Source organism: Sciurus vulgaris (assembly GCF_902686455.1).
Source record: "Sciurus vulgaris genome assembly, chromosome: X".
Lineage (NCBI taxonomy): Eukaryota > Metazoa > Chordata > Mammalia > Rodentia > Sciuridae > Sciurus > Sciurus vulgaris.
Genome location: NC_136471.1, coordinates 95,103,344 through 95,119,358, shown reverse-complemented (window position 1 = coordinate 95,119,358; position 16,015 = coordinate 95,103,344). Strand labels below are relative to the sequence as shown.

Genomic DNA, 16,015 nt, shown 5'->3' with positions numbered 1-16,015 from the left:
CCTCTCCTGGAAACTCAAAGCCCCACCCCTGAGGTCAAGCCATAAATGCCATTAAGGGCCTTTTATTCATATCCATACATCAAAGACCATCTATTCCTGGTAAGCTCTTTAAAATCCCCAGGTTGGATTAAGACACTCCCTCTTGAGTCTCTGGCAATTTTCTCTAGGCTAAGAGCCCCAGGGAATCTGCTGCCTCCCTGGTTCCTGACCTGGCCCTTGGGGCAGTCATCAAAAAGTGCTTGGAGGAAGTGAGCTGTTTATTTAGACATCTCTCTGCTGAATGGAGAGTGGCACAGGACTCATTAATGCTTGCTGGTTGGTGGATTGATTCCACAGCACTTCCCCACCCTCAAGACTCAGTTCTATAATCTGTCACTGCAGGTTCCTAGCGCATCCCCCAGGGTCCTTAAAAATCATCATCATCACAGATGTCAAGGTACACGTCGAAAGCCTCTCTGTTGCAGTTTCCATCAGGAGTGAAGACATATTTGTGGAAGGTCCCATCTACGCAGATGGCTGAGGGGATGGGAGGGGTGGTAAAAGGTTAGGGGCTGCCACAGCCACACACTGCAGTCTTCTCAGATGTCCCACAGTCTAGGGTCTACTTCCAATTCCTTTGCCCAAGTGAAATACCCCTTACTGATGATGTATTGAGTCACACATTCAAGCTCCCTCAGGCTTTTGATGGCCCTCAAATTCTTTTAGGTCCAACCCGCAGACCTTTGCCCACATAGTACCCCCAACCAAGAGGCTTTTCCAACTCACCAATTACAGAGTTGACATTCTTGGAAGTATTGCGACCAAAGGCGCAGATGCAAGCTGACTCGGCAGGTACAGTAAAGCTTGCCAGGCTCCACTGAGAGTCCACGTACTGTCCAATCATAGGCCCCACCTTGCCCACACGAGCCAGCCTGCAGGCAGCACTGGGTAAGTGCACGTGGGATACGTGGGCAGGGGAATGGGGATGATACAGGGTGAGACAGAGGGTACTCACGCGGAGCGACGGTTGAGGCGGGTATCCTTGAGAGCAAAGATATGGACAGTGCCCTTATCACTGGAAGCGCAGAGGAAGGAGGAGTCGTGGCTGAAGTTAATGCTGAAAGACAGACCAGCCATGATGTACATGTGACATGTGTCGTGGGATCACCACCCCACCATACATATCCTGTGCTCACCAGTATAGGGTGGCAGGGTCAGTGCCTCGGCGCAGCTCTACCAGTTTTTCCTTGGACTGGGTGTCAAAAAGGCGAATAAGGGTGCCCTTCTGGGAGGCCGAGGCCACTACAGTGCCTGGCTGGTTCAGAGACACACAGGCCACATCACTCTGATGTGCATTGATGGTGAAAGGAGCAGATGAGGTGCCGGGCTTTGTGCTTGCCAGGTCCTGGGTTAGGAGGAAGCCTGTCAGCTTTGGGGTGGCACAGAGGGAAGGGGCCAAGAGTTCACAGGGAGTGCCAGCCCACCTCCCTACCCACTCCTGCCCACTGGAAAGCTCACCACAAGTTGCAGACTTCCACACTTGTGTCCTGGGAATACAAGAAGTTGCTTCTCCAGGCTGGGACAGAGGTCACAGAGCCCTAGGGTGTGAGGATGCATGGAGGATGAGCATGTGAAGAAGAGACAGGCTGGGTACATTCTCAAATGGGCAGATCTGGGTGAGGGCCAGACTTTAAATCTCCATAATAGATACATGTTATCCATAAAAAAGCTGGGGGTGGGGTGGGGGTGGTGGCAGGACTTTGCTCAGCTGCACTCCCCACCAGCTAGGCAGATTCCTATCCTCTCCCATGAAGCTGAGGATTCTAATATGCTTCTATGACAGCCTAGATGCCCAGAGCTCCCTAACACACCCACCCTCATCCTCACTAGGTGTTTCTGCTGTCATCTGGGGCACCCAGAGATGGGACAGTGCTGAGGGTAGGGAGAGAAATCTGTAGGATGAAGGATGGATACACGCATCTTTCAACCCATTTGAGCATCTCTGTGAATGAAGTCTCTCTCCCTGTTCTTTTCCCCCTGGTATTGGGGATTGAACTCTGGAACACTTTACCACTAAGATACATCCCCAATCCTTTTAATTTTTTTAAAATTGATACAGGGTCTAATTAAGTTGACCAGGCTGGCCTCGAACTTGAGAGTCTCCTGCCTTAGCATCCTCAGTTGCTAGGATTATAGACATGACCCACCATGCCTGGCCTCTTCTCTTCCTGTTCTTTGTATGTGCTCCCTTTATCTCATCTCTGCCCCGCCCCTGGGCTCACATCCTTATACCCGCATATCTGGGTCCTCTCACCCTTGGGGTTGTCTCGGGTGTCAAACTCAAATAGTTTTCGGGGATTGTCAGGAAAGGAGTACACGTAGATGCGGTTCCTCAGCACAATCACAATCCTGTGGGCAGCACATAACACAGTATGGTCATGAGGGGAGGGAGGGTGGGCTGTCCAGACAGGACTAACCCTTTCACTTGCTGTGGGGACCACCTGCCCTCCACCCCAGTCCTCCTCAGGCTCACTTGTCATGGCGCATGCGCACAGCCAGCACTGGCTTGGTGAAGGTGAACTCCAGCACCAGCTTGTCCTTGGAGTCCTTGCCCTCCCGGGCATCATCCCAGATCAGCACTGCTGGGCAGGTGGGTGGGTTGGCAGGGTCAAGGTTTAGGGTGAGGGGCAGCCCTGGTGACACAGGATCCACCCCTTTTCCCCACTGGACCTTAACCCACTCCCTTGGCCTTTCACCAAACCCCTAATGTGAGCCTTGCACAGCATGATCCATGGTGGGCATGATCCCTGAGGGACTAGATTCTAGAACTATTAGGCTTGTTTGGTGATGAGGAAACCAGGGCTTGAAGGGGTTGTGTCTGGCCACGGATATTACAGCCCATAAGCAACCAAGAAGGGACTCATTCCCAGGCCTATAACTTTCCCTTAATAAATATATCTGCCTCCAGGGTCCCAGTCCATATCCCCCCAAGATTTCTCTAAGGAGTCCTAGGGTTCTGTGACTCACCTAGGACAACTCGTTCCATGTTTTGGTGAGATTGATAAGAACATACCTTAAAATGGGATGACACTTGAGGCTCAAGCCAAGGGGGTGTTTGAAAGACAGCACCAAGATTTGAAAACCTTTGATTGTGTGATCTTGGGCAAGTCAACCTCACTGGGCCTGTTTCCTCATTAATAATAATGGAGTTGGGGTGTGGCTTAGTGGTAGAGCTCATGCTTAAGATGTGAGAAGCCCTAAGTTCTCTCCCCAGCACTATAAAAATAGGGGGAGATCATGAAACTTCCTATCACAGAGTTACTGTGAGGATTAAATGAGTCAATAAACATAAAGTGCTTAGGACAATGTTGGGTTCACATTTAAGTGTTCCATAGGTAAGAACGGGGCACTGGGAAGTGTTTTTGTTGTGCTGGGGATTGAACCCAGGGACTTATACCTGTCAGACATGCACTCTACCACTGAGCTACACACTAAGCCCCAATAAGTTTGTTTTAAAAATAAAAACAAGCTTCTCAAATTTCTAAGCTGTGGGCCTCACTATGGGATTCTGAGGTCCTCTGACATCTTCGTCTGTTAGTGCTTCCCGGCTCCTGTGGGAGGACAGGAATCCCAGGAATCTGGGCCAAGGGCAGGATGAGGGCACTTACCTGAGATCTCTGAGAACTTGGGGCTGCTACCACCGCCCACCAGGGCCAGCAGGTTGGAACGGTGCAGCATCTCTACCAGGCCCATGCTGCCCACCTGCTCGTGGTCTGGACAGGGACCAGGATGTCAGTGGAGGTTAAGTGCCAAAGCCCAGCCTTCTGCCCACTGCCCCTCCCCCACTAAGTGGCTCACCCAAATGCCCCTTCTCCATCAGTGGTTCCACATTGTAGATGCGCACGCCTGTCTCCATGGCACAGCAAAAACAGCCTGGGGATGGAAGGAATCCAGAATGCCTGGAGAGGGGAGCTGGGTCTATGGCCCACCTCTGACCCTTCTCTCCTTCCCTCCCTCAAGGGTACAGGTACAAGCATCTCTCACTTTGGTCTTGGTTGAAGCGCAGGCTGGTCACCCCTCGAAGAGGCTGCTGAGTCATTGTTCAGGATTGTTCCCCTGGACACCAATAATATAGAGTTGGAAAGGGTCCTGGGATCTCCCTTCCAAACCCGAAAACTTTTGTCCCCCAAGTAACTTCTTCCTCCTCCCCACTCTGCTAACTTCTTTGCCAGTCTACAGAGAAGATAAAACAGGAGAGTCCTAAAGTCTCTGCTCTAAGCTCCAAAGCCCCAAACAGAATGGCCAGGAACCCCAGATGTTTCACACATATTTTCTCAATCCCAGATCCAGGCCTATACTGACTTAGTCTTCCTACCTCCTTCTTAGCCACTGAGCCTTACTGACTTGTCAGGAAGTAATGTGGTGGGTGCTGCCCCAATGATACCTCCTCCTACCCCCAGTCAATCTTAAGGTGGCCTTAAACCACTGCCTACCCACTTCTGATCTTCACACCTGCATCCAGACTGTCAATGCTTAGGGGAAAAGGGGTTTACCATCCACCTATTCTTGCACCTCCTGAGACTGACTGCAATGTGTGGTCCACCACCCACAGGAACTTCCCTCATGTCCTTCCTACTCTACCCCAACCCATTCATACACCTGAGTCTTCTCACACTTTACTCCCTCACAGACTTCCCCCAACCTCTTCTCACACCTTGTAAACTCTGCCCACCAAGGCCAGCATGGACTTTCCTCTGAATCCCCTTATGAGCTGAAGACCCTATCTCAGCATTCCCCTATCACTCTAAATCTTCCACCCCTGGAACACCTGATTTCTTGTGCTCTGCTGTTCCTGGATCCTACTTGAGCTGGCTTAGATCCACCTTCAGGAACCCCATACCCCTCAGATTGCTTCTCTAGAACCTGTATCTCCTCACCAAGACTCTGGTCCATGGAAAAGCTACCTCTCAAAACCTTTTCCCAGGACACACCACCCAAAACCCTTTCGTAAGAAAACCTTAACCTTGTAAAAAGCCTGTTCAGGTTCCCCCCTCCCTAGATTCCTGCCCTAATGAGCCCCCATCCTCCCTTCAAATCCCATCTCACCCAAGACCTCTGCCCAGATGCACCCCCTGCCTATCTTCTAGTTTCCTACCTTTCCCCCACTTAACACCTTCCAGCTGACATTTTCACCCCTCCCCCCAAGACCTATACTTTGGACAGCTCCTCCTTCCAGTACCCCCTTTTTTGGATCTCCATTCCATTCCAAATACCAGCACCACCCAAGAACCCTATACGGGATACCTCAGGTCTCTTCTAAGACTGCTCTCATACTCCTTGCAACACCAACACTCACTTTAAAACCCCTGCCCTAGACCCCTAACCTACTTAGACCCCTCCCTCCTCGAGACACACCCACCATGACCCCGACTAACCCTGGGATCATGCTCCAGCTTCCCACCCACTTCACCAACCTGACCTCCGTGTGTCCCTGACCCCGGGCCTCGCTGTCGGTGCCGCCCGCGGCCCGGCTTTCTGACCTCCCGGGCCTTGGTGCCCGGCTCCGGTGTTTACATCAGGCCTCGCTTCCGGGGGAGGGAGTCTGCGACCGGAAGTGACTCTACAAGACCTGAAAACTCGGCTGCAACACTCCTCGCCCGATTCGCAGGTCTTTTGAGCATCCCGACTGATACCAGGTGGCTGAGGGAGCAGTAGAAAGTTGGCTGTGGGGAACGAGGCTCCCTAAAGGCAAGGTTGTCCGAGGGCGAGGGAACCAAGAAGGAGTTGGGAAGAGAGAGGGCCGTCCCTTACTAAGCGGAAATGCGCCCAGCAGGCAACTCTTTAACCCATAGATAGCCAGAGGCGTTTAACCTTCCAGGCTAACAAGACGTGGCCCTCCTGCGGGGCTAGAGTAGCTCCCGGCTGTTTGTCATAGGAGTCCTCCCGGAGTTAGGGAGGCGGCTTGAAAGGCTCTGGTCATAGCCGTTCTTAGAAACCTTGAAAGTTGAGCCTCTATCTCCTTGACCAGGGAAAGGCAGAGATGGAATTTTGCTCTGCTCACTGCACCTCTGGTCCTGTTTTATTTACAAAATGAAAAATAGTTTTTTGATGATAAAAAGTATGAATGCTTACTGTAAAACCAAAGTACTTCCAAATTATGTACATGCTGGAAGTATTTCTTAAAAGTTTTGAGCCAAGTGTGGTTTCACACACAGTTGTAAGAAATATCAGTTGTTAAAATCAGAATATTAACATTAATGCAGCTGGATACTGTGGTGCACGCCTGTAATCTCAATGTCTCCGGAGTCTGAGACAGAGGGTTCAAAGCAAGTTCAAAGCTAGCCTCAGCAATGGCGAGGCGCTTAGCAACTCCGGGAGACCCTGTCTCTAAATAAAATACAAGAAACAAAACATTAATGCAGTCCATCCATCCTTTCCTTTTTTTTTTTTTTTGGCGGTACTGGGGATTGAGCCCAGGCTTGCTCCATCACTGATCTATATTCCCAGGTAGTATGTGTATGTGTGTGTGTGTGTGTGTGTGTGTGTGTGTGTATAAATGTTTGGAGAAGGTCTTGAGAAATTTCCCAGGTTGACCTTGAATTGTGATCCTCCTGCCTCAGCCTGCCCAGTACCTGGAATTGCAGGCATTCGTCACCACGCCCAGCCTACTCTTTCTTTGAAAGTATTTTATTTGTTTGTTGTTTTTGTTTGGTTGTTTTTTTGGTGGGGCTGGACATGCAACACAGGTCATTGCATGTGCTAGGCGATCATTCTACCACTGAGTTACATTCCCAGCCCCTGAAGTATTGTTTTGATGCCTCATTAATTATAAGAACATCTGTTTAATTCCTCTTTTTAACTAATATTCCCCCATTGATGGTCATCTAAGTTGTTTCACATCATGTGTCATTAACACCCATGGAAATGTTTACTTGTGCAATTTGACCCCGTATACCCTCCTAGGCATGACTCCTTTTGACTCCTCAGCAAAGCCAATCTTCTGGCTTTCTTCAGGCTCTACTTCCTCTTGTCCCAGACCATATTTAACTTAATTCAGTTTGGCTTCTATCACTACCACATCTCTCAGACTGCTGTTAACCAGATCACTGATGAGTAACAATCTTTCCAAAGCAGCAATCACTTTGTGACACTCTCCTGTGACATCCCAATGCAGTCCACAGTTTTTTACTCCTACTCTTTTGGTTTTCTCCATCTCTGGCTACCCCTCCACTTGTATACAATTTCCAAATATTAGAGAATCTTTGAGTGTTGCTATAGTTTGAATGTGTTCCTCAAATTCATGCACGGGAGGCTTAATCCCCAAGTTTATGACCATTGGATGGATGGTGATTGGGTCAAGTGGTCTTTGCCCTCATACTCTTGCCTTGGGAGTGGTTTTATTGTTGTTTTTGCAGTTGGGGATGGAACTCAGGGCCCTGTAAATGGTAGGCAAGTTCTCCACTACCTAACTACATTCCCAGTTCCATTTTTGCCATTCAGTAGTGGAACTTTTCATTTTGTTTTCTTCTGTGGTGCTGGTGAAGAAACCCAGGGCCCCGCGTGTCTTAGGCAAGTGCTCAACCACTTATCTAAGTCCCAGGCCTTCGGCTACCTTTTTCTGTGTATAAAGATTAAGACAGAGGGAATTCCATTATCATGCCAATTGAAACTGGCCTTTTTGAGAAATTTGGCTGTTATCTCTGTAATCCTGATTTATTGAAGATCAGATTTAAAATTCAGTTTCAGTTTGCCTAAATTCTTTCACAAAAAATTATCTAAAGTAACCTGATATTATCCAATTTTTTTATCTGTACTTGTGATTGAACCCAGAGGCACCTTACCGCTGAGCCACACCCCTAGCCCTTTTTATTTATTTATTTATTTTAAATTTTGAGACAGGATTTCACTAAGGTGCTTTAGTCCTCACAAAGTTGCTGAGGCTGACCTTGATTTTGCAATCTTCCTACCTTAGCCTCCCCAGTGCTGGAATTATAGGCATGCACCACTGGGCCCAATTCCAATCAGTTATTTTTCCACTATTCTTTCTCCCTGTCCCTGCTGTACAAGGAAAGTAACTTTGAAATGAACAATCTGCTTTTTTTTTTTTTTTGGTTTGTTTGTTACAGCTTCCTTCAACATTTCTGTGTCTATAAACTAGCCACCTTTTTTTCAGCTCATTGGAATAATTATTCTCTTTTATGAAAAAAAGTGTTACCCAATTCTGTAGTCACAATTAAAGCCAAATAAAATTTTTAAATTGATCTGGGCATGGTGATGTATGCCTGTACTCATAATTACTTGGGAGGCTGAGGCAGGAGGATGACATGTGCAAAGCTAGCTGGGAAATTTAGTGTGACTTTGTTTCAGAATAAATAAACAAAATAGCTCAGTGCAGTGGTGCATGCCTGTAATCCCAGCAGCTTGGGAGACGGAGGCAGGAGAATTGCAAGTTCAAAGCCAGCCTCAGCAACGGTGAGTTGCTAAGCAACTCAGTGAGACCCTGTCTCTAAATTGAAAACAAAATAGGGCTGGGTATGTGGCTCGAGTGCCCATCAGTTCAATCCCCAGTATAATAATAATAATACTAATAAATAAAAATAAACTAAAATACCAGGAATGGTGGTGCACGTCTGTAATCCCAGCAACTCAGGTGGCTGAGATGAGGATTTCAAGTTCAAAGCCAGCCTCAGCAAATGAGCAAGCCCTAAGCAACTTAGTAGAATTTGTTTCAAAATAAAAAGGGCTGGGGATATGGCTCAGTAGTTAGGTGCCCCTGGGTTCAAACCCTAGTACCAAAATAAATAAATATACAAAATTAAAAGGTGGCATTGTCACTCAGTGGCAGAGCATCCCTGGGTTCAATCTCTAGTACTACCCACACAGATTTTCCACTAGGTGCCAGGGCACATGCCTGTAATCCTAGTAACTGAGGAGGCTAAAACAGAGGGATCACAAAATCAAGGTCAGCCTCAGCAATTTAGACCCTAAGCAATTTAGCAAGACCTGTCTCAAAATTTAAAATATAAAGGGCTATTCAGGAGGTTGAGGCAGGAGGATTGCAGATTCAAAGCCAGTCTTAGCAACTTAGTGAGGCTCTAAGCAACTTAGCAAAACCCTGTCTAGAATGATAAAAATAAAAAGAGCTGGGATGTGGCTCAGTTGGCTGACCGCCCCTTGGTTCAATCCCTAGCACCAAAAAATTTAAAAAATAAATAAATAAAAGTAAAAAGGGATTGATATGTGGCTCAGTGGTAAGGCACACTGAATTCAGTCCCCAGTACCAAAAAAAAAAGATACTTACTTTGCAATTTTGTCCTTTGACACTATCCTTTCTTCATAGACAGATGCCCTGGCTGCCTCTAATTCTTTGTACCATTAGAGACTGCTATTGACTGGACCCCTAGGATTTGTGCTTTGAGATGTACACCCAGAAGCAAACCCGTCCACTTGGTGAAGGACATCATGTTATTGTTCTAGAAGGGCCCTTCCCAGTTTATATTCCTGTTCTCAAGCCTACATTCTTGGTCCCTACAGGCCCTTCCTGTGCATTTTCTATGCTTTTATTTTTGTACTGGGGATTGAACCCAAGGGCACTTAACCACTGAGCCACGTCCCCAGCCCATTTTTATATTTTATTTGGAGATAGAGTCTTGCTGAGTTGCTAAATTGCTGAGGCTGACTTTTTTTTTTTTTTTTTTTTTTTTTTTTTTTTTGCAGTGCTGGGGATCGGACCCAGGGCTTTGTGCTTGTAATGCAAGCACTTTACCAACTGAGCTATCTCCCCAGCCCCGCTGAGGCTGACTTTGAGCTCAGATCCTCCTTCCTCAGCCTCCAGAGCTGCTGGGATTACAGGCATGTACCACATGCCTGGCATTTTCTAGCTTTTATAGGTCTAACAGTCAAATAAGTATTGATTGGTTTCTCAATTTAACTTACATTTCATTGATTATTGAATTCAATCATCTTTTCGTGCACTTGCTTGACTTTTGTAGTTTTTATTTAAATTGAGGATGGATCATAGGGCCTCCAGCAAGCTAGGTGAGTGCTCTACCACTGAGCTACACCTCCAGGCCAGCTTTTTGGGTTTTATCTTCTGTCAACTGTCTGATCATTTTTCTTTTGAGATTGCTGCCTTTTATGCTGGGCACAGTGGCACACATCTGTAACCCCAGTGATTTGGGAGGTTGAGGAAGGAGGATTGCAAGTTCAAAGCCAGTCTCAGCAACTTAGCAAGACCTTAAGCAATTTAGTGAGACCCTGTCTCAAAATTAAAAAATAAATAAATAAAAAAGGTCTGGGGATGTGGCTCAGTGGTTAATCATCTATGGGTTCAATTCCTAGTACCAAAAAAAGGAAGAAAAACAAAAAGAAAAAAAATTGATTTTCAAGAATTCCTTGAAAATTTGAGATATGAATATCTCCATAACTTTACATCCTTAAATATCTCACATTTTGAAATCAGGTTAAAAATTTTGCCCATGTGTGGGAGGGGGTGGGAGACAGAAAGATAGTAGAATGAAACAGACAATATTACCCTATGTACATGTATAATTACATGAATGGTGTGACTCTACATTGTGTACACCATAGAAATGAAAAGTTGTACCCGATTTGTGTACAGTGAATCAAAATGCAGTCTATAAAAATAAAAAAAAATAATTAAAAAATTGCCCACGGTTTTACTTTGTTAAGCAGAGTTTTTTGTGTTATGTCGTCACATGGCTGAGGAGGGAACCCAGGCCTTCCTGCATGCTTGGGAAGCACTCTTATCAGTGAACTACATAAAGAACACTAGAGATTATTATTATTATTATTATTATTATTATTTGGGCAGCTGGGAATTGAACCCAGTGGTACTTTTCCACTGAGCTACATCCTTAGGCCTTTTCATTTTTTAAAAAAATTTTCTAGGTTTCTGAGACTGGCCCTGAACTTAACAATCCTCCTGCCTCAGCCTCCTGAGTAGCTGGGATTGCAGGTGTGCACGTCTACACCTGGCTGCTTTGAACATTTTCTTGAAGACTGCCGGGGACCAGCCCTAGCAGCAGAGTCCAAGGGTCCTTGATGGCCTGAAATGTAAAAGCCCCAAAAGATTAGGCGGCGCAGCGTCGGCGATGGACAGCAACCACACAGACTCAGGTCAGTGTTAGGTTGCTGACAAGTTTATTGAATTCACCAGCAATTTTTATACCCTTTACAAACTTACTAAGAATAAAGGAGGGAGTTTCAAGGGTATAGATAACAGAAGAAGGATTTGGGTATTTAGCCGACAGGCGCCATCTGGTAATATCTTATCTTACTTGACACTTCCCCACAATGAAGTATCCTTGACTCGAAACTTACAAAGGCAAGTTGTTGTATACCACCTGTTTTTCCTTGAAGTTTAACTTCTATTTGATTTCTTACTGCTAAGATTAATTATAACTTCTAATAATTTGTTATTAATTTTTCATGACTATAATTACATGTTTATGCTATGTTAAATCATATTATACTATTAAGAACCAAGTTATTATCTTCAGAGTAAAAAATCTTCATCTAAAAGAACTAAAACTTTTCTTTTGAACTAAATATAATGTATTTCTGTGGGAGGCTCATTACTTTGCAGAAGAAACCAGATGTAACAAATATGTTGATCACTGAAGCTAAGAGAATCACTTATATGCAACTAGATGTCTGGGAGTCTTGTAAAAGTTAACAAAAACATCACAAGACATATTGCTTCAGAATGTCCACCATTCCCTATAGGAATATTAGTGCTTTGTGTAAACAAATGAATTTTATTTTACTGGAATTGAGTTGACTCATATGAACTGTTTGTGTTCCCATCATCCTTCAACCGAAGAACTTTATTAAACATGATTAATCCGCGTAATATTGTGAGTTCTGGTGAAAAACAAAAAAGGAAGAGAGATTAACACTCTGAGGAAGGGGCTCCAGCTTTACTCAACTTACGACGAGTCCTTGCTATCGTCTTCCAGGGAAGGCCTTGGCAGCACCCAACTTATGACGAGTCCTTGCTATCATCCTCCAGAGGAAGATTACCAACCTCTGGCATGGGTCTTTATGCGCCAGGCACACTTCCCTGGCATGAGTTTTATGTGCTAGGCGCCCCCGCAGAAGACCTGCTTTCTCTCCTACATTATATTTTCCTACATTTTCTTCAATCAGTTTCATCTTTGTCATTTAGGTCTTTAGTCCATCCAGAGTCTACCATTGCTGGTTGTGTAATGTATGAACTTAGTATTTTATTTCAGTTCAAACCAGTTTCCAACACCATCTATTGACATATATATGCTTTCCTCATGGAACAGTGCTGTCATTTATGCACATTTGGCTTCTGTCCATGCAGGGGTCTTGCACTGACTTCCCTACTGTTTCATTGTTCCTTTCCTGTAGCAGTACCACACTGCTTTTATTATCCTGTGTGATATTGTGAAGTAAATATTTAGCCCCATTTTCAGGCACATGCTCCTTGAAATTTCTTTCCTTTGGGGGTGGTTTACTAGGAATCAAACACAGGACCTTCCAGCATTCTAGAAGGGTCTACCACTGAGGTATGCCCTTAACCCTCATTGAAATTTCTTAAGTGATAAATGCCTTTATATGCTAATGAGATGATGGGTAGTTAGGGAATCCAGGACAGCATCAAAATGGGGACTTGTGGCCAGGGCATCCAAACCTGTGATTAGAGGGTTAGAGCTTTAATCCTGCCCTTGACCTCCTTCCAGTTTAGGGGAGAGGTTAAGGTGAACACCAATGACTAGTAATTTAATCAATCATGACTATGCAGTGAAGATTCCATGAAAACTCAAAAGTGGGCTGGGGCTGTAGCTCAGTGGCAGAGCACTTGCCTAGCATGTGTGAGGCACTGGTTTCAATCCTTAGCACCACATAAAAATATACATATAAAATAAATGCTTTCTGTACATCTATAATGATAAAAAAAAATTTTTTTAAAAACTCAAAAGTACTTGGTCCTGGATGCTTCTCAACAGATGGCAGGTCAACATGTGCAGGTTCCAGGAGGGTGACATATCACTTCTCTCATACCTTGTGCGCATCTCTATCATCTGGCTGGTTCATCTGAATCCTTTGTAATATCCTTTATAATAAATGATTAAACATAAGTATTTCCCTGAGCTTCTGTGCTGCTCAAACAAGTTAACTGAACCAAAGGAATGGGTCATGGTTCAAATAAAAGGTGGTTGTTAAGCAGCACAGGTTACAACCTGTTCTTTGTGACTTGGATCTTAAGTAGCAGGGAGTCTTGTGAGCCTGAACCCTCAACCTGTGGAATCTGAAGGTCTCTGCAGTTAGATTCACGATGGAATTGAATCAGAGGACACCCCACTGCTGTTAATGGCAGAACTGATTGCTTAATATGTGAGGAAACAACCCCCACACAAATTGGTGTCAAACTGTTGTGTTGGCTCTTTGAGAGCAGGAAAAACACTGGTTTTCCCCACATCTAATATCTTATTTATTTATATTTTTGAAAACCTTGTCTTGCTATGTTGCCCATACTGTTCTTACTCTTGAGCTCAAGCAATCTTGCTGCATCAGCCTCCTCAGTAACTGGGACTATAGACCACACATTTCTCATTATCCTGTGTATCATCAGGGTTCAACCAGGGGAGCAGAATCTGTAAGGGTAATATATGAAGACATTTATTGGTTGCTATTGCTAGTATGGAAAGATACTTTAATTACTGGCCACCTTGCTAAGGCTTATCAGTCAGCAGTGGCGATGCTGGGCATCCTTGTTCTTAGTTTTAAAGGACATGGATCTAAAATTCCTCTATGCAGTGTGATGCTTGCTGTGTGCTTTGGGGCATATTTTTTAATTTTATTTTTTGTGACTAGGGATTGAACCAATGGGTGCTCTACTACTGAGCTCATCACCAGCCCCTTTATTTAAAAAAAAAATTATTTTTGGTACCCGGGATTAAACTCAGGAGCACTCAACCACTGAACCACATACCCAGCCGTATTTTTGTATTTTATTTAGAGAGACAGTCTCACTGAATTGCTTAGCACCTTGCCATTGCTGAGGCTGGCTTTGAACTTGCAATCCTCCTGCCTCATCCTCCCAAGCTGTTGGGATTACAGGTGTGCACCACCACGCCTGGCTATTTTTTAAATAAGTTGCCCAGACTGACCTCAAACTTGTGATCATCCAGCCTCAACCTCCCAAGACACTGGGCATGCATGGCTTTTTAAAAAATATTTCTTTAGTTGTTGATGGACCTTCATTTTATTTATTTATATATGATGCTGAGAATCGAACCCAGTGCTTCACACATGCTAGGCAAGGACTTTACTACTGAACCACAACCCCAGTCCCGCATGTATGGCTTTTGATATAATTTTCTAAATTATCTATCACATATTTTATTTTTTTCTATGATAACTATATGTGTTGTGTGTGTGTGTTTGTGCGTGTGTGTGTGTGTAATTTGTCTTCACTAGTGATTTTCATTAATTTAAAAAATATGTATTCTAGCCAGGTGCAGTAGTGCACGCCTGTAATCCCAGCAACTCATGAGACTGTGGCAAGAGGATTGCAAGTTCGAGGCCAGTCTCAGCAACTTAGTGAGGCCCTAAGCAACTTGGTGAGATCCTGTCTCAAAAGAAAAATAGAAATGGGGCTGGGGTTGTGGCTGAGTGGTAGAGCTCTTGCCTACCATTTGTGAGGCACTGGGTTCAATCCTCAGCACCACATAAAATAAATAAAATAAATTTATTATGTCCATCTAGAACTAAAAATATTTTTAAAACTGGGGCTGGGTATGTAACTCAGTAGTAGAGCACCCCTGGGTTAAATTTCCAGTACCGAATATATATATATATATATATATATATATATATATATATATATATATATATATATATAATTTAATTTTTAAAGTGTATTAAAGTCTAAAGTTCTTCAGAATACTGATCATTATGTCTTTTTTAACATTGGGCCACATCCCCAGTCTTTTTTATTTTTTATTTTGAGACAAGGTCTACCTAATTTGCTGAGTCTGGCTTTAGACTTGCAATCTTCCTGCCTTAGCCTCCCAAATCCCTGTGATTACAGGTGTGCAACAACAGTGCCACCTAATCATTACCTATTCTTTCCTAAGAATAAGACTAAATTCTTTTTTTGGGGGGAAGGGGTGCTGGGGATCGAACCCAGGGCCTTGTGCTTACAAAGCAAGCACTCTACCAACTGAGCTATCTCCCCAGCCCCAAGACTAAATTCTTTAACAGTAGATCCAAAAAAGAGGACTGTAGTCAGTAGCTTCCTTCATGGCTCCCAATGAGTCCACCTCTGACAGTCACAACCCTGTGGAATTCCCTCCCCTTCAGTGTAGGCTGAAACCTAGTGATGAACTTCTAATCAATGGAATGTGGTAAAAGTTACAGGCTGTCACTTCCATGATTAGATTTCAGAACACTGGCTTGTGATATGTTAGTGCTCTCTCCCTCTTGCTGTCATTCTCTCTGGCCTGTTTTTATTTGTTTGTTTGTTTAACCAGCAATTGAACCCAGGGGCACTTAACCACTGAGATACATCCCCAGCCTTTTAAAAAATTTTTATTTCAAGACAGGGTCTCACTAAGTTGTGGAGGGCCTCACTAAATTGCTGAATCTGTCTTTGAACTCATGATCCTTCTATCTCAACTTCCCAGACCTGTGGGCTTACAGGTGTGTGCCACCACTCCCAGCTCCTCTGGCCCTCTTCTTGTCTTTTTCTGCTGAGACTAACTGCCATGCCATGGACTGACCCATGGTGGGGCCCATGTGACAAGGAACAGAGGCCCTTGGTCCAGCAACCCTGTGAGTCGGCTTGGATCTGGGTCTTTTACCAGTCAAGTCTTCAGATAAGACCAAAGCCCTAGCTGGCACCTTCATGACCACCTTGTGCCAGATCCAGAGCCAGAGGATTCAGTTAACCTGTGACCAGACTCCTAAGGTACAGAAACTATAGTTTTGTTGTTGTTTATTTGGGGTTTTGTACCAGGGATTAAACCCTGGGGGGTTTAGA

General features: G+C 44.7%; 1 protein-coding gene and 1 long non-coding RNA gene across 5 annotated transcripts in view; one reads left to right on the top strand and one right to left on the bottom strand.

Annotated features, from left to right (window-relative positions):
- Positions 1-46: 46 nt before the first annotated feature.
- WDR45 (WD repeat domain 45) lies at positions 47-5,609 on the bottom strand. 4 transcript variants are annotated; one of them, XM_079122765.1, is made up of 11 exons: positions 5,454-5,609; positions 4,024-4,095; positions 3,838-3,912; positions 3,648-3,752; positions 2,513-2,621; positions 2,294-2,388; positions 1,498-1,577; positions 1,176-1,384; positions 995-1,096; positions 766-911; positions 47-516 (listed from the first exon to the last, which is right to left on the bottom strand). In XM_079122765.1, the coding sequence occupies exons 2-11, from the start codon at positions 4,076-4,078 to the stop codon at positions 407-409; spliced, it is 1,086 nt and encodes a 361-aa protein (XP_078978891.1). In that variant the 5' UTR covers positions 4,079-4,095; positions 5,454-5,609; the 3' UTR covers positions 47-406. The 4 variants fall into 4 exon arrangements, with proteins under 4 accessions (XP_078978891.1, XP_078978893.1, XP_078978892.1 ...); XM_079122767.1 differs by having other exon boundaries at positions 2,513-2,618; positions 5,454-5,608; XM_079122766.1 differs by having other exon boundaries at positions 5,459-5,586.
- The window catches only part of LOC306650659, a 24,227-nt gene continuing 13,820 nt past the window's right edge, over positions 5,609-16,015 (top strand). Inside the window, exon 1 of the long non-coding RNA XR_013760984.1 lies at positions 5,609-5,732. This is a non-coding gene — a long non-coding RNA (uncharacterized lncRNA). The remainder of the gene's footprint in view (positions 5,733-16,015) is intronic.

Bases quoted from the DNA above. Each gene is read 5' to 3' on its own strand.
- WDR45 (XM_079122765.1), bottom strand. From the start codon at position 4,078: ATGACTCAGCAGCCTCTTCGAGGGGTGACCAGCCTGCGCTTCAACCAA. The intron at 2,622-3,647 runs GTAAGTGCCCTC...CCACCTGCCCAG, and splicing joins CAAGTTCTCAGAGATCTCAG to CAGTGCTGATCTGGGATGAT. The intron at 2,389-2,512 runs GTGAGCCTGAGG...TGCTGCCCACAG, and splicing joins GTGCGCATGCGCCATGACAA to GATTGTGATTGTGCTGAGGA.